The sequence below is a fragment of the Antedon bifida genome, chromosome 6 (assembly GCF_963402885.1).
Source record: "Antedon bifida chromosome 6, ecAntBifi1.1, whole genome shotgun sequence".
NCBI lineage: Eukaryota > Metazoa > Echinodermata > Crinoidea > Comatulida > Antedonidae > Antedon > Antedon bifida.
Genome location: NC_136231.1, coordinates 14,084,601 through 14,107,347, shown reverse-complemented (window position 1 = coordinate 14,107,347; position 22,747 = coordinate 14,084,601). Strand labels below are relative to the sequence as shown.

Sequence of the window (22,747 nt, the reverse complement as noted above, 5' to 3'; positions counted from 1 at the left end):
TAAATTTGTTTTTCCAGCAAAGGTAGTCATGATACGCCATGTGTGGCAAATGTATTACTCTTAACGAATATTAAACTGAACTTACCGTATATAATCTACTAAGGAGGATCAAGTCTAAAGCAACCAGATATATATATCAGGTCAGAGATGCCTAGTAAGTGTAAAATCTGCTGTATTGACTAAGGAGTCACCTTTAGGCCTACTCAGGTTTGAGGGTACTGTAAGATCGTCATTCATTCATTCGATTAAAATTGCGTTTTTCCCAAAAACCTTCAGGTTCACCCAAAACACAAACACAATCTGTCTGTTTTTCATTTCATGTATTTATTATACCGCAATGTAATTTAACTTACATGTTTTTTCCCGAAAGGAGGTGAAGAAGCCATTGAATGAGTAAATTATGTGAAATAATTCAACATAAAGCTTGAGGCAACGCAAAGGACGAGATGCAACGCAATTATAGACCAATAAAAAGCGACAGTTCGGATGATCTATCGGTTTTTGTGATTGGTCAAATCACTTACGTTTCGCTGACGTCATTGCGTTGCGTTTCTAGTGGCAGTAAGCCAGTTTTGCCTCATCAGTGACTTATCCGCTTTGTGGAAGATCACATGTATAAAATAGTTGATAGGAACATGGCGTTACTGAACGTTCCATAGATGACCACAATGTTCCGTTATGCTTACCATTACCATATTGCTGATAATACAGTATTATAGATGCATGTAGACAGTAATCTGTAAAATCTTGTTCAATAAATAAATGACTTTGTTCTTGCTGTCAACATAGGCCAGTATTATAATAATTCACTGTCAAATAATTAAAACATTATTTCTGGTATTTACAATGGGTCCCATTTGACTGTCAATCTAGACCGATATAGATAATATGTAATTCGCTGTCAGCCCAGATAATCATTAAATTATTATCAAAACAGTCTATATACAGTAATAGTAAAGTTTTTGGATGTAATAGGATACAATTTGTTGACACTTGAAGCATCTAGGCTTGATGAAGTGACCCCCAGCAATGAGCAATGTTTAGTATAATAAAGTAATATTATTTAGACATCATTTTTATTTAAAAAATTTAATAAGCACATCATCTTTTACAGATTCAGTATTTTTTATTTTTCAATTTCAACTGCACAATTATGACATATCAAAGTATGAATTCTTGTTGTATTTTACTTCTGTAACAAAAACATAATATTTATTCATGTATAAACACAGAAAAGAAACGTTTAATTATAACCCCAAAACCATTGTCTGACAGACAATTTAAGAGCCATTGTCTGTAAAAATCAAAGATTTGGTGGCAGATGTAAAAAAATGGATTTCTCTCAAATTTTTACCATGAATAGACATTTCAATAAAAAGCATATCTACAACATTCATTTTAATTTTTAGCCTCCGTTGCCATGACAACGGTCAATTATCCAAATTTTGATGTTTTTGCCATTTTTCACAGATTTTCTATAGTGAAAAAGTACAAACTTGTATACTTGTTTTAACCAAAAATACTTACATTATACAGTTTTTGTTTATAGCAGTGTAAACAACATGTATTGAGTTCCATTTAATGTAGAAAAAAAAAATTTACAAAATGGAGTTTGGTTGATACCATTATTTTAAAAAGGGGTGTTTTTAAAAAATATTTTTTTTATAAAAGTATAACTCATAAACGTACCTATAACTTCCAAAGTGGTGTTTTTATATCAATGAGGTTTTGTAATTTGATAGTCAATAGGTTTGTCAACAATAATCACGAAAAAAACACTGGGGTAAATTTTTTACATAGGTTTTGTGCTGCCAGGAAAATACGAAAAATACAAAAACATACAAACAAAATATCAACAAACAAAACACGTGAAACACAATTTAAATATGGCTAATCCAATAATAAAATGTATATATGGCTTGTCATAATGCTACTTGAGTCATACGAATAGTTTAGATAAAATAGGAGAATGTGTTGCCAGGTTTATTTCAATTAATTGCCAGAAAAACAGTATTTTGCATTGAAATATTTAGTTGATGGAAAATAATGTTAAACTTTGAAATAATTGCGTCAATGGTTTTTATAAATTTTTACATCTATTTTGTGTAAAGAGATACAGAAAGACCTCCCAAAAAATCTGACCTTGTAAATAGGTCATTTGAGGTCAAAAGGGGTCAGAATGCAAAACAGGACAGGTCCCCACTTTACTACAACTATTAATGTTTGATCAAAATTTACAAGATAGTTCATAACAATTCTCAACAATTTTCATTTTTTACCTATAGTGTTACCTTAGCAACCATTTCTATGTGTAACTAAGGAAAGTAATTTTTAAAAAAAACGTAAAAAATGGCGTTTTTATGAATACAAAGAATTGATTGCATTTGTAATTTTTCTCAATTTTACTTCTACTGCATTCTAATAATCTTAAAGTGATTACAAACTTGACCTTGTAAATTCATTTTGAGGTCAAATGAGGTCAAGATATTACCATAGTAACTGTTTCTATGCGAAAATATTTTAAAAATAAGGGGTTTTTCATAAATACAAAACATTTTTTCTACATAGTTTTACATTTCTACTTTTTGCCAAATTTACTTTAAATACTGAATCCTAATAATCTCAGAAAGAAAGTCTTGACAAATCTGAATAAAGGTAAAAAATTGACCTTTAGTGTTATCTTAAACATATATTTTACATATTGAGGTCAAATGACAGCAGCATTTTACCTATAGTGTATTGTAGCAACTGTTTCTCTACGTATCTTAGTACAATATTTTTAATATGGGGTTTAATGACTATAAACAATTGATTACATAGCTTTACTACTTTTTCCCAAATTTACTTATCTACTGAATCCCAGAAAATGTCTGACCCTTTGTCATTTGTTGGGTCAAATTATGTCAAAATGTATTATTTATGTTATCTTAGAACCTGTTTCTATGCGTAACTAAGGATAATTGTTTTTTTAAATACAGTTGAACCTCTCGTAAGTGGCCACCCTCGGGACCTGGAAAAGTGGCCGCTTACGGGCGGTGACCCCTTACGGGAGGTTCTGCCGATAAAGGGCCAAAATCACGTATTATGGCTATACACGATATTCTTAACAAAACGAGCCTCTCAATTTTCCAGCTAATTGTATTATTATTTATAATCAGGTGGTTTAGTATTTTTTAGCATTTTCAGACAAATTTTAAAAGCTTTTAAATTTATCATATGAAAAATGGTCGGTCAAAATCTGTGTAGTTTTCTCATCTCTTCACAGTAATGTTTTTAAAACCGCTTCGAAATAAAGCTAATATATAAAGAAACATGGACCTCTAATTCATAGGTCCATGCAATAAGTATCACATTTTTCGGGTGGCCGCTTACGGGAGGTCATATATCATACAAAAAATCTCATTTTTAGTATAAAAAGGTGCCCGCAGCTGCTTACGGGAGGCCGCTTACGGTAGGTACCAAATGCAGTAATTAGATAGGAAGAACTGGCCGCTTACGGGAGGTGCCCGCTGTAAATAAAATATGGGGTTTTCATGAATAAAAATAATCACAGAAGAAAGTCCTTACGAATATGACCTTGTAAAACGGTAATTTGAAAATGCAAATAAGGCATGCCTGCTAATAATCTACAAATTTAAATTTGTATAAGATAGGTATGAAAAACTGTTGCTATGCATAACTAAGGGAAATTAAATAATTATCAGATAATTATTAATTAATTATAATTACTGAATCCAACCATCACAGTAACAAAAATATAGAATTTCAATTTAAAACCAATGTTTAATATAAAGTGTGATATTTTACATGCTGACCTTAAATGAAATGAAATTTCACATCAGGGCTTCAATATTTGTTATGTAGCATTAACATACCTGAGTATATCATTGACTTTTGATTGGTTCAATTTTGGGGAGGGGAAAGTGGTGGATCCAGGAGTTTGAAATAGTTAGCGGGTTGGAGGCGACGGTCTAAAAACTTAACTTTATGTCCTATCTTTTGCATTGCAATTGTTAACTTGTGGTGGGTGGGGGCTTGGACAAAGGGGGAGGGGTGGGATTGAGGAGTTTGAATCCGTATATTGGTTGGGGCGATGGTAGCGGCAGTGTGGGTGGTGCTTGAATGCATGCATTTGACACTCTATAGTGGATGATCGACCAAAGTGTTCCAGTTTATCTTTTTGTGGTTATTGTCGGGGTAGGGGGGGGGGGGGGGGCGGGTGGGTGGTAGTCGAAAGTGGTGGTGGATGGGCATGTGGGATCTGCTTAAGTTAGCAAATAAAAGAAGTAAAAAAATGAAAGAGGAGCTTCAAAATAAGAGAGGAGTAATTTGTTGCAAAGATTAAAATTCACAACGATCTGATAATTTATTCAAATTTCCAGAGGAAAACCTATAAAATGACATAAAACTGGGAATTACTGAATCTATAATTAAAAATATTGGTTTTTTTTCTCACAACACAACTAGAACTATATAAAACATTAAGAATTTTTCTAAACAATGAGTTTCAAATCAGATAATCAAAGAAAATAAAATGCTTTTACTAATATACTATGTTTTTTTTTTATAAAAATGCCTATGTTTCTCGCAACATTGCTTGTAGATTTTTAAATTACCCCAGTATTTTATTTTAGAAATCAATTATTAAACATTAGAACTACCTATTTGTAATAAATCAGCTAAAAAAATACACCACTTTGGGCGTTATGGTGAAGTAAAGTTTAGTTGCATTTAACAATTAAAAAAAAGTGAAAAACACCCCTTTTTAAATAAATGGTATCTCCTAAAGTATGAAATCAAAAATTTTAAAAAAATATGAAACAGGTACACAATGCATTGTTATTATGCATACACTAATTATTTTTTATAATTAAATGAACAAAACAAAAATATCGTTCATCAAAGTAGTACCAATATCCATTTTAAAAAACCTTAAAAAAGGACAAAATTTGTCAAAAACACAAATTTGGCCGTTGCCATGGAAATATATGTGTGAAATAAAAAATACTTCATATTTGATTTCTCTCAACACATATATAGCCATGTGCAAAATTTGAAAGAAATCCATTTTTTTGAGTCTGCCACTATTTTTGATATTTCTTTGATTCTTACAGACAATGGCTCTTAAGTATTTTTCAGGTAAATAATTTTTTTTCGATCCATTTTTGGTTAAAGTGAATAACTATTATGTGACATTAAAATGACACATTCAAAAGCAAATTTGGGAGACAAAATATTTTTTAAACTGTTACGTCAACAAGCGTAAATATGTCTTGTTTTTAGTCGCGTGCAAACGCCACACTAATTCAAATTTGCGCACGCGACTGCAGCCATGTATGGCCTTGTTACTTATCTCTCATATCATAAAAGTGATAATGTGTATTGCGTAAAGGGCCTTTCATAGATATGGTATTTTGATAATTGAGGGCGCCTGATTTTTACTGAAAACACATGAACAAATCGGAAGGTAGGTAAACCCCTAGTACTAGCTACATTAAAAGCCTATTTTATTAATGGTTAATCATTGAATATAAACATTGGTTATTAATTAAAGTTTAAATAATTTAAAGTTGTGGCAGAAAAAATAATTATGATTATTATTAGGCCCACCCCGTCAGTACGAACCACAGCACACTCATCAGACACAGAAGGCACACATAGGCTAGGCCTAGACTTAGGCCTACTAGACCACCACACCACACACAGCAGCCTGGCTGGCTGGTGGAAGGGTACTAAGGCCTAGTAGGCCTAGGTCTTATGGGCAAGGAAGTGGCTATCATCAGCACGGTTAACGTCGTGCGTTTAATTTATTATATTTTGACTGTTCATAAGTGTAAAGTTTTCGGTCAACTTTGAAAAAAGGATTTTAATTTTTTTAAACAGAATAACACAGGGGCGGATCTAACAACATGTTAAAATGGGGTGGTGTTGTGAATCGCCGAGTGTGTATGATTAGTAAAAAGAGAGGCTTACCTGCTTAGAGGGACTGTTCTCCTTGCTTGTCATGAATATCATACTGAGGCACAATCTTGGCCGTAATATACGAATAATATATACTTCCGGCAGCACACTAACTGTCAAGTACAGGCGTACCATGGTACGTTTTCCGTTCCTGTGTTTGGCGTGCCCGGAGTAATTCCGGCTCCCTGGACTGATACTAGCCTTTACTATCTAGTAGCAGTAATCAGGGTAATCAAAACGCGTGTATCCTTATTCACAGTTAAATCCAAAGAGAGCTCACATGACCTCGTGTCACGGTAGGAGGCTCAAACATTATTCAGGGGTGGGGTGCATTCACTACACTTTCCCCTGTTTTATAAAGGCTGAGTCCGGTGATCCAGTGTCGGGGCATTCCACAGTATTTTTTTGTTACGGACGGGACATTTTTGAGAATATAACTAGACATATCTTAGAAATAAAAAAGAATACAAGATTCAAAGTAGAATAAATGTATACATATATGGCCAATGTTTATTATGAAAGTCAAAAAAAGAAAAAAGACTGTACAAAAAAAATTTTATTATGAAAATTGTATGCATCGCGGATGGGACGGCAAATGGACATGACTTTTGAGAAGGTTTACATATTGTAATATTTCTCCTCATTTAAAAGAGATTTTAAAATTTGTTTTGTATTATTATGTTGCCAGATAGTTGTTTTAGATGTTAATTATAAAAATTGAACTGCAAATTTATTAATAAATATGATTTATATGTCGTTACGGACGGGACATTTCTAACGTCGCGGACAGGACAACTTTGTCCACGTTAAAAAATTGTATAATTTTGCTATTAAAAAAATAATTAGTTTTTTACATCAATGTAATCTTTTATTTACAAATAAAAATATAATTCAACCTTTGAAACACTGTTTAAAAGTTTATGTCAAGTGAAAACATTAAAATTCATAAATATGAAATATTATTTATAAAATTAATTATTCGAAGAGTTATAATGAGAAGCAATATTGTAAAATGTTATCAAAATATTTATTTACACTAATATAAAAGTTATGCTTGGCATATTAAACAAAACTTCAAGATATTAACACATTTAAGGCGAATCTTTAAAAATTGGCGTTGGCGTTTGACATCTGAATTTGTTAGTGGATCCAAGTTGCATCTGAAATTTTCTTCTATCCTTGCTTGGATTTAATAACTGTAGGCCTACTTCTATTAAAATTCAATCTTACTTATTTAGTATCTGATTTATAAAAGGTTCTTGGTTGCAAATTCACCAAAGAATGAAATCTACAAAGCGATGACCGCACCCAATACTCCCATTCATACTGGTCATGTTGTTTTGGATTTAGGTATTGTTCTTTTGTGGATTGTTATTTTAAATACAGACCACTGTGTTTTGTGATTAATAAACAACAGTTAACACCTTTGTACAGTACTTCTCAGCCTACAGTACAAAAACACTTTTTAATTCTTACAATATTGTCATCACATTCATAAAAAAAATGTCCCATCCGTAACATTTAATAAATTTTGATAGTAATGTTTTTTTAATGAAAAAATACAAGTTTTAAAAAACTTGTTTAAATCTATTGCAATTTAATATCCTTAGGAGTTGAAAATTAAGATTTAAAATTAGGAATTAAATAACAATTTTAAAGCCATTACTTCAATAAACACAAGTGAGGAAAAAACCCCAACCGAAATGTCTCAGAAGTAACAATTATGAATTTTGAAATGCAAGTATGAAATTAATAAACAATAACTAATTTTAATAAAATACTTTATTATGAATAATTGGAGCTTACTTTAAAAAAAAAGTAACTGCAGTATATTTATGGGCAAAAATGTTAACAAGATGCATGGTTTTATTATGAAATAAAAAGGATTTAAATGATATGTCCCGTCCTTAACAAAAATGTCTGTCCCGGTGCCTACGAAAAATGTCATCAATATATTTTTGAATATGATATTTTCACCAAAAGTTTCAAAATATTTCTTTATAATGTATTGCATATAGTTTTAAAAGGAGAAAACAAAATAGTAAATTGTGGTATCAATACTTTTAACTGAAATGTAAAAAACACCATAAAACTACTATTAAAATGTCGCGGATGGGACAATTATGAATTTTGAAATGTATATATGAAATTTAATAAACAAAATATGTGTTATAAAATGCTTGAATGTGTACAATAGGGACATAGAGTAACTATATCTGGCAAAAAAATGTTCAAAATATGCATGGTTTGTGAAATAATTAGGATTTAAATGATACGTCCCGTCCGTAACAAAAATGTCCCGTCCGTAACAATATATTTTTGAAATATGATATTTTCATCAAAATGTAAAATTTCCAAAAAATTTGTTCATGATATAATGATTTATAGTCCTCAGGAGGAGAAAATGAAATATCAAGATTTTTGCATCATTACTTTTAAAATAAATGTAAAAAAACAGCCTAAAACGTTGCGGACGGGACATTTATGAATTTGAAATGGATGTATGAAATTAATAAACAACAAAATTTTAATTAAATACTTGATTATGTATTATTGAGACATAAAGTAACTATATCTGTTGAAAAAACAGTAATAAGATGCATAGTTTATGAAATAAATAGGATTAAAAATGTCCCGTCCGTAACGCCAAATATGACTTTTTCATATTTAATATTCAATAACTTAAAAAATCAATATCAGAAAAATAAAAAAAATGTTATTTAATAAACTTCAACATGTCTACTTTGAGAAATGGCCAAGAGTTACATCAAAATCAGTAAATAAAATTTTTAAACCCACGGACCAAATACCGTGGAATGCCCCTGTCATGTGCTGAAACGGAACAGAAATAAACTTGGTTAAAAACAAAAAGTACTTAACATGAAATTAAATAATTCCATTGCGAAAAAGATTAGTCCAAAATAAAATAAAAGGTTTCTCTGGAGTACTGTAGCGTGTTCGCTCAGACCTCAGGACACCAGGAAGAGATCCCGGCCGTTCTTCGAGTCAAGTATAGGACTTGCTCGGCGTCCTGGTCCAGGATCCTCCGGACTATCGCTGCGGTCGAGTACACTAGATGAGGCGCACCCACCTGTTGGCCTGGCGGAGCGAAGTATGGCCCGTCAGATTCGATAAGCAGGCGGCGGTCATCGGTGTCGTATATGTGTCGACACGCTTTCTTTTGCTCACTGTTGAAATTCTTGGCTGCCCGTGTGAAGCCGAAGTAGGTTAGGGGAAAGACACTCCTAAACCTATCAGCACGGTTGATGAGAAATTGTGTAAGATGATACGGATGTTTTTTTCGGGAGGTGGGGCAACTGCAGAATGTTCAGGCAGTTCTGATAACAGATCTGCACCGTTGGGTCCTCCTGGCTGCCCCTCAGATGCAGACAAATCGACAGGTGATCTCGGGCAGAAAAGCCTTGTGTCAGGAGACAGCGCAGCACCTCCTCCTGGCGAAACCAATCTGATAGCGACACCGAGTAGTCTAGGCCGATCTCCCCAGGCACCCTGGTTGCACCGAAACGTACCAAGGTCTTCAGGCGGGAGAGCTGACCTAGCGTTACATCCTTCTTGGGGTGCACCCCGATCCCCACCTCGAATCCGTCTCGCCGGAGGTGATGTAGTTCCTCTACCGACGTATAAGAGGGAGGATTGCAGAGGGCGTACCGGTAGGGACGATTCGGCCCTGGGACGATTCAGCCCAGGACAGCTCTGAAACGATTTGGCATACTTAAATTTATCGGTTTTGATATGCATAAAATAAGCTTTCTTCCCCAGACTAGTATGGGTTAGTACTACTAAGGATAAAGATGCAATAAAGCAAACACTTTGAAAACATTGTCGAAAATGATCATTTTTCAGTCACGCAAACGATGTAAACAAGTTACGCCCTCTGTTGGCCGCTTGGCGAATGCACAAAAAAAAGTTTTCGAAGTAATAAATTTAATATAAAATTACATTTTTTTAGTAATTTATTTTATATATTATATCAACATTGTAAATATCAATAAAATACGGATTGTTAAACACCTTTAAAAACCTAATAAATACCAACCAAAAATGAATATGAATTTGGTATAAAGTGAGACGTTTCGACCCTCAAAGTGGGATGTTTCGACCCAAAAGTGGGCTGAATCGTCCCAGGCCGAATCGTCTCAGGGTACCTTGCGGAAATGGTTCTAGCGCATTGTAAATCATTTAAAAAATCACAGTAAAAACACCAGAGTCACCAATACCGTGCACAATGTATCAGTGCTCAGCACGCATTTATTTTTTGTAGATATCTTTCTGACCACGCGGTGCGCCATGAGAGGTACGGTCAAATCCCGTCAATTTGTCCATAATGATTGTGTTTTGCCTGCCGGAGATTTTCTATAAATTAAGGCCAAAAATAATTTTGCGCATAGTTGTATTTCTGAAGCCTGTTTATCTACATTTTCTTGCGTCCGAATTATTAGGCTGACTTGGCTTTTATTTTACTTATTTAGTAGCTGGAAATATACCCAGTGTTTTATCCTTTATGATTTATTAAAGATGTATTGTCCCTTTGTCAAATTCCAAAAAAAATAAAAAAAAAAGATTTCGAAAAAAAGTGGGTCATTTTGAAGTATCATAATAGTTATTAACTTTCACCAAAAATTAGTCAAAAAAAAAAAAACATTTAACTGAAATACAGACGGATTTTGGTTCAAAAAATAACTTTGACTTCCAGTCAAAGTTTTCGATCAAAACATATCTCATAATGCAACGCGCTTATATTTGGCTACTCTGTATGCATAATCATAAAACTTCCTCGCGATCTGTGTGAAAACACCTTCTCAACCGTGACGAGTTGTAAATAATCCCAATTAGTATCATGCATAATGTATACTCATGGTTTAAAATCTTTGTTTACTTTCGCTCGCGACGATTTTCCAGACGAAATGTAATCAAATTAATTTAGCTGTTAATTACGTAAAATTGTTGTTTTTTGCTTTAACATTACTTTGATATGGCCAATTTAAATTTAGAATATTTTGACCTTCATTTTTTGTGTTTCAAGGGACAATACATCTTTAAATAGTGACCATATTTTAATAATGATCTAATGTTATATATTACAGGCCTAGATTGAAATGTCGGATATAAATAAACTAGTGTACGCCATTTTAGAGTTTTTAGATCAACAGATTCAGGGCGGAACACTCAACGAAGATGCAACAGAGAGTGTTGAAGGTAAGTAGCACCAGATTGTTTTTATTACATTACACTTTTTCAGTAGCTGGGGAATCCAATTTGACCGATAAATGACTCATGACGTCATTTGGCTGAAGACGTTTGTGGAGTTGTTAATACACACACGTTTATTTTGTTTACACCACACACGTACACATGCCGCCTCGATCCTCCGCACTTACCATTATTTTTTCATATCGACTATTGATCAGCATATTATTCAGAATGAAGTATTATTTAGTATTTAATTGCCACAACAAGTCTACAAGAGATAAAAATGTAACGTACCATCGCCTTCCTTTTGGTCCAAGGGTCCTCATACTTATTTGGATCGAAGAGAAATGCATGTATTACCGGTTTTAGTAAATAATGAGGCTCAAAACAGGGGTGTCTAGAAAAATCAGATCTGAGATATATCTGAGTTTTGCAGATCTAGAAAACTCTGATTTCAAGATCTGAGTTTTCTAGATCCATTCTGCTATATGAAAACTCAGACCTCTTATGGATTGTTCCATATTCCATCTCAGATTACCCAATGAGTTAAACCCTACCTCCTTCAATTTTGGTGAAATTTGGTATATGGGAAATTATTTATTATATTTTGTGTTTTTGTGTACTCTTGTGTTGGATGAAACTTTGAGCGATATTTTGACCTTCGAATTGACCCTGTGGAACGCACCCAATTTGTTGGACATATTACGACATATATAGATCTACGTGTGAACTACAACATATTACAAAATTGGAGGGGTTTTCTGTTTTATTTAATGTATTGCCATTTGAAGTTGATATACCGTACCCATTCTTGTTACTTATACACAGGGGTCAATTCGGGGGAAATTTGGTTTACATTCCTTAAAGAATAACCTGGAATATACCAAAACGGACATGTATTTCTAGAGGTATAGCTATTTGAAATGTGGCCGCCACACTGTTTTTCGCATAAAAGCGAAAAAATTGAAATTGTGATATCTCGAAAACTGAAGTTAAAATTTGAAATTTTGGCTTTACCCGCTAAAAATTACTCATAAATTGAATCAAAATTGAAGGAGGTAAGGTTTAAAAATGCATATTTTTTGTGGGGGAACTGAGATGGAATGGCCCATTTATCATAGGTTAGGTTATTGAAATACTACAGTATTAAACATTTTCTTACTATTATTGTTTACTGTTAACAGGCTACGACTTAAATCATATAGAAAATACAGTACACATTACCGTTAAAATTTAGATCTGAGTTTTCTAGATCTCGAAACCTCGGACTTTCTAGATTTGTGTTTTCTAGACACCAAACAGGGCTACCATCACATTAAAAAATACTAAAAAGTGATTTGTGTTATGTGTAATTTAGCTAAACTTAAGGTTTAGACAACCTAATATGTTTTTGTTTTTCCTGAAGTATCAATGCAATGCCTTGAAAGTGCCTATGGAGTGAGTACAACGGATGATGCTATACGTACACAACTTAGTACAGGAAGATCACTGTTAGATATATTTAATGCAGCTTCTGGAATTAGTGCTGTAAGTCATAGACCACAATAGGGATCTTTTGACACAACAGGACACTGAGCTCGCATTGCTGAGATAGGAACTTGTAACAGTCCTTTGATTTTATGTCTGGCTGTGACAAATACCAACAGTACTGTACTATATGTGCATATTCTCCGCGGCACTTAGTGTCTGTTAAGGGGCTTGGAACTGATCGTGTCGCAGCCACAGATAAACCCTTTGATCTCCGGAGCTCAGCATCCTGTTGTTAGACTGCCTTGCTGATACAGTACATACTATTATTTTGTATTGTGTTGTATTATGTCATTTGTGTCGTTTTCTTAGGCATGATATCACACAGTGACTTTTTTTAGGGTCTTTGACAATTTACCATTTGGTCATTTGGAATGATATGATGGTATGATTGCACAAAGACATGTTCATTTCATTGTTTTTCCATGTATCTCCCCAGGATGAAAATAAGTTATCTCAGTTTAACTGAGACCATAATACAGTACAAAAAACAAAAACAATTACTGATGCATCCAATATGTACTAATTATACTATTTATATTTAAATACCTGAAAACAGACAGACTTGTTACCCCTACATTCTACAGTCAGTGACGTAACGGCTATGAGCGCTTACTGGCTAAACCCAGGGCCCCCTGAGCTGTGCCCAGAGGAAAATACAGGCATTAAATATGCCGGAAAAAACAGGCATTAAATATGTCTTGAGGCCTCAGCGTTGGAGGGCCATTTGGGGTTCCTAAACCAGGGGCCTCAGGTCGCCACTGTCTACAGTATCTATTAAGTTCAGTTATAGTGAGCCCCACATGCATTATGGCTTGTATATAATGTTTATGTTACAGTCAGCAGCTGGAGAAGCAACAAAACCTACTGATGTACCACTTGTAGTTGCAGATGAAGATAAAATAAAAGCTGAACAACTTAAAAGTGAAGGTATGAAAAATGGGTTATGGGATAGACTGTGAACATGAAATCAATAAATATTTTTATAGATAAATACTTTAGTATATTTTCATTCTATGTTTTATTTATAATATATTATCAAGAGTTTATACCATAGACATATACTGTTTGTACTACAGTGTACTAAACTAGTGTTCTTTTTAGACAGAGTAAAAAATATACTGTAAAACTTATAGATATTGATATCTGCTACTACTGTATTTTGTATGAAAGTAGGACAACCACAGTACATCCATATTCATAATCGTTTAAATAACTAACTAGTTTTGACGCAAATTCTAAATATAGCAAATATACTCTTCCCTTTGCTTCTCTGTGCATTATTGTCATTTAAACCATTACGTGTTGCTTGTTACAATCTTGTTTAACATACCTGTTTGTGCACACCTTGGTACTGTATTACACATGGTTTAAAAAACAATTACATTGCACCCTTTACATTATACGAAGTAGATAACAAAATTACTTCAAACATGAGGGCCACAACTTACAGTGGCCTACATCTAGTCACATTGTTTTCTGCATGGAATGTATTTGTTATCTATGGTGATTCGGAAAAGTTTTAACAAACAAATAATCATTCAAAATCTATCTTATATTCATATTATCATTTTCTTTTTTAGGAAATGAATTTATGAAGAAGGAGCAGTTTGAAGATGCAGTGACCTGTTACAGCAAAGCACTTGATATTGATATAAACAATGCAGTTTATTATTGTAATAGAGCAGCTGCCTACCACAAGTTAAACAAACATCAACAAGCTGTAGATGATGGAAACAAAGCAATTACCTTAGATCCAACATATAGTAAAGCGTTTGGAAGATTAGGGTAAGCAAATTGTACAGTACTGGTCAGAGGACTTTTGACATTCCTCACATATTTTGAACGAGTGATGACCGAGCGTTATTTGAGTATTGTTAGCGATAATCACAAGCGTCTATCCTTGAGTAATACATTAAGGTCACAATCCACACATGAACGGCTTTTTCGAGCAGCGATTTTTCTGGCTAGCAGTTTATCCTGATGTCATTGTCTTTCGTGTTCCACGTCATTAGCAAAAAAAAAAACTAGGCCTGGTCAGCGATAATACTTTATTTTAGAAATAGCAAATGTCAATAAATCAATGTGAGTCAAAAACCGATTCAGCAATGGGTGTCACATGACGGTAATTAACACTGCAAACAAGCTTATAGACGATTTTCATTCGTGTCGTGACCAGCCGAGCATAACCAACCAAAATAACAGCGTTTTCAGGGGATTTTAGGACACAAAAAAAACAAAAATCGTATCCTGAAATGTCAGATTTGTCAAAAATCGTGGAAAGAAAGAAGAATAAAGATAAACTAGATTTGAACTCGTCACTTTGACGAGTTCGGGTTATCTGCGCAAACGCAACATGCACATACGTTAAACTATATGAATGTCGACAATTATTATGCCATCCTATGACATGAATTAAATATGTTTACAGTGCTGAATTGTACCTATTTTGTAGCATACAGCATATTACAGAATACTCTGTACATATAGACCCATCTTTAAATTCAATTATTAACACGATGACGTCATCAAATTGACGTATAAAGATAACTATATCTAAATACAGTAATTACATTAATGAAAATTTGAAGAATTTTGGGCACATAAAAGTGAGATCTCTTTTAAATGCGATGAGCTTTTAAGAAAGAGATGAAAATCTGACTTTTTTAATTCAACTGGCCATATGATGACGTCAGATAGACAAAATTTGTATATGAATTCATATTTACAATTCAACAACTTCCATAGCGAGTCAGTGGCTGAGCGGTTAAGACAGTAGAACCGTAATCCATAGCCATGACATCGGCAAGGGTTCCAGGCTCACTTATTTCTGGTGGTAGAACAAGTCGGATAAGGACTATAAACGTAGGTCCAGTGTATGCATATTGCTCGTGTGCACTTTAAAGAACCTAGTACATCTTTCGAGACGAGTAGGGGGTTACCCCGGTGTACTAGTTCACACACACTGTTGTGGACAGACGTAATGGCTGCCGATGACACGATGTGACCCTTAGGAGAGAAGAATGTTGTTGATCTTTATGAAATAGCGCTATATAAATGTCGCATTATATCTGATGAGATATAACAAATTAAAATATAAAGTATAGATGAAATTAAGTAACTTACGTTATTCTAATCTTTTTATATGATGACGTAATAAAAATAAATCATGTGAAAAAAAAAAGATCCTGACAATCACTGTTCTGGAACTTGAGGAAATTTTTCTGCAACTGCATATTGAAAAATATAAAGGAGTTACGCTTCTCAGAGATTTTAACATCAATTGGTTGGCTTATATAAACGCTACCAACAACTTGCACAGCAGATTTAACAATTGGACATCATCACTCGATTTTGTCGCTCTCAGATGGTCGGGTATCCTACACACATAACATCGTCATCCAGCACCCTCATTGATTTACTGTTTGCTAAATGTGTTTGCAACATTAATGTTCTTGATCCTTTTTCTACTTCTGACCACTGTGTGGTGTCTTTCAAAATTCGCGGTTTTCCGAGGGTTAAACGAAATCCCACTTAAAGACAAACTATTTTTACGCCAAAACTAAGGTCAAAGCTATCAATGAAGCCATTCAAAACATCACTTGGGAATCCATTGCATGTGAATCAGTTAGTGGAGAATGGTCAATTTTTGTAACAACGTTTATGGAATGTGTGAATTTACATATCCCACACAGAAATCAACGTCGTATTAGACAAAGCCTAGGATTTTTCCTGAAATTTAGAAAATGGCAGTGAAAAAGAGAAAACTATTTAACCGCGCAAGACGTAGTGATAATATTTATGACTGGAATGCTTATAAAATGCTCCGCAAAAAAAAAAAGATATGTCACTATTCGTTCCCACAGTAAACACATTGATGAATTAATTAGAAAAGCAGATAACATGAAGCAATTTTGGCAGTATGTAAATTCTAAAAGGAAGTCTGTTTGTTCCTCATTTGTGATTAAATGATACATTGTGTTCTGATCCAATTGCGAAAGCTTTTAATTCACTGTTCGAATCTTACTTTACTCTAAGTGAACAATTGATTGATGACTCTACATCACCCAAACTAGAGGTTACAACGCTAGCGAACATTACTGTTCATCCCTTTGCTGTTTTCAAGAAGATCATAAATCTCTCTGTTGGCAAAGCAGCTGGGCCCGATGGCATTACACATCAAATGTTAAAACTCTGTGCCGAAGGTTTATCGCCATTACGTGCCGATGAAAATGGTGATCTTCCTTCTGCATGGAAATGTGCAAACATCGCACCAGTCCATAAGAAGCTTAGCAAGACGAATCTATGCAACTATAGCCCGATTGCACTTTATTCTCAATAGTGCTCAAGAGTATTGACGATCTCTGTCTTCACCTGAACGAATGTTTGATGGCCAATATGGTTTTACTCCATGAAAATCTTGTTCCTCAGTCTTGGCTGAGGCTACAACATCTTGGGTTGAGGCTTTAGATAATGGGCCACCACGGATCAATATCGTGGCTCTTGATTACAGTAGGGCATTCGATTCTATCTCGCATGACATTCTGGTAAATAAGCTTTCAAAAACGTATGTAGGCGTTTTATTATTGAAATGGATTCACTCTTTCTTATCTGGTCGTAAGCAAAGAGTAGTTTTCAATGGTGTCCAATCTCATTGTTTAGTTAAGTCAGGTCTCTCTCGGGGTTCAGTCCTGGGCCATATTGTCTTGTTAGAGCAATTGCTGGCGGTTGTTCTACACCCGTTCTTATAAAATTATGCCAGTGTCTAGTCCTCCCACATATAAAGTACTGTGACTGGACCCTTATCACAAATTTCAAATCCAGAGACGGGCTACTCGGTTGATCTTGCATCAACGTTATCAAGGACAGTGATATGAGGGGAGACTAGACACTCTTGATATTCCATCCACCGTAGCCATTAGAGATTGTTATACTGTTTTATTTGTTTGCAATGTTTTACTTTATCATCAAAGATCTATTATTTACAATCTATTAATTAATTATTTGGGCAATTATGACAGCTGTAAACTATTTTAACTATTATGTAATTCTATTTTCTTTCTAAGTCTACAATAACAATATGTATTTTTATTTTTTGTAGATTAGCTTACAGTTGTATGAATAACCACCACAAAGCAAAAGAGTCTTTTGCAAAGGCGTTGGAATTAGACACAACAAACGAAGGCCACCGAGCAAACCTTAAGATTGCAGAGCAGAAAATTCAGGGTTCCAACTTGGGGGTATGTTGTAAACAATTCACAAAATTGTGTATTAAATTTGTGCAAAAATTTGTTGAATATTCTTCTCAAATGAATAATATACATTTGTCTTAAAAAGGACAACTTTACCGAGAACCATATTTTAACAACGTTTTAGGGATGTACATGATTCAGAACAATCGCGAGATTAACGATATTGCCGCACGCGCTTGTCATACAGCCGCCGTCGTAAATTGCTGTGACGTCACAAGTGCATGGCAAAATCTACTTAATGAGTTTTCACTGTTGTTAACATACAAGATATAGGTACCATTACTTCAATTGCTAATTTGACCTGTATTAGGCTTAAATTTGCCAAAATGTTTATTCTGGTATTTTGAAGAAACACTTATCCAGATAGGCAAAAGAAACAATAAAAAAAATCAACATATATATTTTTTACGATTTATTTAAAAAGTGTGTTTAATAGAAATTTTCGCGCTTTGCCAGACTTGTCTTATTTGTTTGATGTTTAATTCTTGCAAGAAAATAAAACTATAGTTATATGTATGTTTTGTCATCATCAGGGAATGCAGGGTGGTTTTGGTGGACAACCAAGCTTTGGTGGTATGGATATAGGCTCTGTTTTAAATAACCCAATGTTAATGAATATGGTATGTAATTCCATCTACATTTTATTGATAATATAGTGTACAGATGAAAGTTTGTCAGTTGAATGGGGAGAATATATTATTCTCAACAACAATTATTTGTTGAACGATTGACTCCACCTCATTAAATAGGATAGGCAGGCTTTCAATATATAAACAATTTCTCATTCAACGAATACATGATATTATATCTATATTTTATTATATTATTATTATATTATTACACCTACTGTTCAAAATTAAATATTAGTTCCATAAACTGGTCCTTATATTGAATGTGGTTTTCTTTTCCTTTTATCTTGTTTCAATTTGGTTTTACTAAACTTTAATGTTACCTTTATTTTTTAGGCATCACAAATGATGTCAAACCCACAGATGCAACAAATGTAAGATACTTTAAAAATAAATTTCTTATTAAATTCTTATTCTTATTATTGTATCATAATTTTTCATAAATATTTTAATTATGTTTACTTTGAAATGAACTTTGAAACAACAAAAATATAAAAGATAAAAATTAAGAATTCTTTCTTCTAATTACTAGTTATACAAGTAAGTAGATTGAAACAGATATATCAAATAAGATAATTAAATACTGAATTTAAAAATAACCAAAACAATCGATGAAACCTCTTATTTATTTATTTATTTCATACGCATCCAACAGCGAGGACAAACCTGCCAATTACAGGATGGATAAACTATTTTATAATTTATTGTGCTTATAAACAAAGTTTCATTGAGACTAAGGGACTGGAGTTGAAAAAGTTGTGAGTTACAACCCTGGTACTAGGTCAGGATTGAACCCTGTACCTTGGGATTGGAAGGCAAGTACGTTAACCAACAAGTTACAGCTCCACTACATATTTATTTATATTTGTTCTCAATTATTAGGATGCATGGAATATTAGGACAAGGAATGGGTGGTGGATCACTTGGTGCAGAACAAGTAGGTGAAAGTTCAACAACTCAAACAAGTACAGACCAAACCCAACCAACAGAAGAAGGCACCAACACTAACCAACAAGCTGCTGGTATATCCAATCTACTCAGGGCGTATGTACACAGCTGTTATTCCAATTTTCTGTCTTAAAATCGACTCCCATAATCGACTTTCCTAGTCTGGAAAACCAGAATTTCTCTTCTATCATCCAGTGCTAGACTCTGAGTCAAGAAATAATATTATATTTATAACACTATAGAATTATTAAGCTCTTTCTATGCCATCAAGCTTTATGTGACATAAAAATGTGATATGCCCATATGGACATGATGATGTCATATCACTACCATATTTGGGCATATCACACTTGTCAAACCATTTTTATAGTGTAGACAGAGCTTTAGAATTTGCTTGTGCCTTTATATACTATATATTATTTTGTAATATTTGTAATATAATGTAATCATTTCCCCACAATATAGAGGGCAGCAGTTAGCACAACAAGTCCAGCAGCAAAACCCAGAATTAGTTGAACAGTTAAAACAACAATTCCAACAAATGCCAGGAGGAAATGAAGAAGACCCTCCAAATGGAGGAGGTGGTGCTGGTAGTAAGTGTAAACAGCTTTTCTAATTAGAGGGAGGTCTGCTACTTTCCTCTGTTCGATTGAGAATGTTTTATGATATTGCTGCTTATAGATAAGCATTATATTACTAAAGCCGATTTTCCACTAGACAAATTTGTTGGCATGAATCAAAAACATCAACTTATACACATGCATATTCATGTTCCAAATCCCTCTCTGCAACGAATTCTAGTTCCTTGGGTTTTTTCGATTCAGCAAATATGATAGTTCGATTTGTTTGTACTTTTTGCGAAGCGAAAAATTGCACAACCAATCAGAGCTCAGGAAATGTGCTATAACATGTTCATCAAAAAGCACAGTAGACACGCGATAAACATGAAAGTCGCAGCTATTTGCTCTTGTAATTGAAAAGGTAGAACAATTTTTTTTCTCTGAAAAATGTTGGATTCGTGTGAACAAATTATCCTAGTGGAAAATCGAATTTAGAGTTGATATTGCTTTTTCAATGCAGGACCAAGTTCATGGCCAAGATGTGAAATTTGTATTCCTTGACGTCTCAGGCAGAAATCATGAATAATGCATGAGATCTATTTCCTAAATAGCTGACCTATTTCCTAAATATACTAAACCTAACCCTCTAACTATTCTCTCTCAACTATTAAAAAAAACATCAAAGATTTTGATGGGATTCGAAACCCAGGTCTTCAGCTCAACAACTAGAACCCGATGATTCGTTTTTATCATTTAAGAAATATTTAGCCCACCCCCTGATTATTCATGATTTCTGCCTGAGACACCGAGGAATAAACGATACTGTAACATTTGATAATATATATTAATTTTCATTATTTTTTATTTCAGGTGTTTGAATGTCTTCAATTCTAACTTTTGAGACAATCACAAAATATGAAGGATGAATTGAACTAATCAATTATTATACAAGGTTGTAATTATTATAGAGTTCAGTATTTTTTACGTACAACTCTTCAAAATTACAATTTTATTTTTAATGTTAATTTTAAATATATTTTTATTTTACTACTACTTTTTTATAATGAATTAAAATTGGCACAAGTTGCACTAAATATTTTCTGGAATAATTTATGTAGAATGTTGTTAATTTAAAAGGGCATTGATTTATTGGTCTAAGGTTTTGTTTTATTCATTCAAAAAAATAACACTAGGGCTGTGTTCAGACTTTAAACTCACTTACATGTGTAACTTAAATTACTCTTGGGAATAACCAGTCGAACTACAAACATTTACACGTGTAAACTGAAAAAATTTACTCAGCAAATTCACATTTCGTGCATCTTTTTACACTAGTAAGATCAAATTGCTCCTTATCTTGTGGTTAATCATCTTGCGGTTTAAGGTGTAATTTAAAAATCCACCTCATGAGTTTGGTTTTTGAAACAGCTGGTTTATCTTTTACACCACACGATGACCATTACATGTGTAAATTGTTTAGTCTGAACAGGCTGTAGATATACATTTTAAAACTGAAAAAATCATATTAAATTGGACGTCACATAATGTTTGAATATTTCATGACATGCAAATAAGCTGGTGCATTTTAAGATACAAAAATAGTAACCTAATCACCCAAAAATACCAAATAAATACTTAAAGGATATTTAATGAACACTCAGATGAGGCTTGTGTCAATTTGTTTATGTTTCCAAAGGGCAACACACTCAAAACCATTGCTAACAATCTATTTCATACAGTATGTAAAGTATCAAGTATTTTCTATTTGCATCTGGGTGATATCCTATCCCACCTCAGTATCCTGGGTTTATATTATCTTTAGCTATAACGGCATGCTTTGTCATAAAAGCATTGCTAATTATTCTACCTACCTACTTACTAAACATTACTACAATTGTTCCTACAATATGTTGCTAGTACTGTAAGTTTCAACACACTTGATGGTAACTTGTTTATTTTAAAAGTGTTTAAATACCACTACTATATTTTAGTACCCATTGCGTTTATTTAATGGCACAACCAAATTTTAAATTGATCTTCAATTTGTTACTGATAAATCTGCGAAACATGCATACATACCACTACTATATTTTAGTACCCATTGCAGTTATTTAATGCCACAACCAAATTTTAAATTGATCTTCAATTTGTTACTGATAAATCTGCGAAACATGCATACAATTTATAGTAAGTCAGTAAATGGTCACAGGAAAGTGAACATTCCATATAATGTCTTTCCAAAAAAATAATGATAACTAATCATTTTTTAACCATTGAAAAAATGTCCAAAGCATGCTTGAATATGAATATTCAGAAGATTGAAGTTATAGTCAGTAAATTTTATAATGGCAGAATGCCAATATTAGTTTCTTGTTTCGTTTCACGATAACATCAACAATGTTCAAGTTATCGGCCTGAATTGTTGTTAGGTATCTGTAGGTCTATCTTCAATATTGGGCCGAAATATTAATTACATTTTGCCAAGTATTTCGCTCAGTTCTCAATTTTTGTTCAATAAATTATTAACATACCACAATATTGCTCTGTTGTGTTTTTTATAAGGTAGTTTGTAACTATTATAATTATTATTTATTCTTTATTCTGGGTAGCCTCTTAAGTCAAAGACTGTTGTCCAAGAAGGCCCAGTGTATAGTACTGT

The 22,747-nt window shown here is 33.4% G+C and overlaps 1 protein-coding gene across 2 annotated transcripts; it reads left to right on the top strand.

Moving 5' to 3' along the window:
* Nucleotides 1-5,433: 5,433 nt before the first annotated feature.
* On the top strand, nt 5,434-22,624 carry LOC144845465 (small glutamine-rich tetratricopeptide repeat-containing protein alpha-like). Of its 2 annotated transcripts, none has more exons than XM_078702832.1 (11): nt 5,434-5,467; nt 11,067-11,178; nt 12,578-12,699; nt 13,539-13,629; nt 14,283-14,487; nt 17,801-17,939; nt 18,485-18,571; nt 18,917-18,954; nt 19,463-19,624; nt 19,994-20,121; nt 20,959-22,624. In XM_078702832.1, the coding sequence occupies exons 2-11, from the start codon at nt 11,079-11,081 to the stop codon at nt 20,964-20,966; spliced, it is 1,080 nt and encodes a 359-aa protein (XP_078558958.1). In that variant the 5' UTR covers nt 5,434-5,467; nt 11,067-11,078; the 3' UTR covers nt 20,967-22,624. The 2 variants fall into 2 exon arrangements, with proteins under 2 accessions (XP_078558958.1, XP_078558959.1); XM_078702833.1 differs by having other exon boundaries at nt 5,452-5,471.
* The last annotated feature ends 123 nt before the right edge of the window (nt 22,625-22,747 follow it).

Bases quoted from the DNA above. Each gene is read 5' to 3' on its own strand.
- LOC144845465 (XM_078702832.1), top strand. From the start codon at position 11,079: ATGTCGGATATAAATAAACTAGTGTACGCCATTTTAGAGTTTTTAGAT. The intron at 11,179-12,577 runs GTAAGTAGCACC...TTTTTCCTGAAG, and splicing joins TGCAACAGAGAGTGTTGAAG to TATCAATGCAATGCCTTGAA. The intron at 19,625-19,993 runs GTATGTACACAG...CCCACAATATAG, and splicing joins ATATCCAATCTACTCAGGGC to AGGGCAGCAGTTAGCACAAC.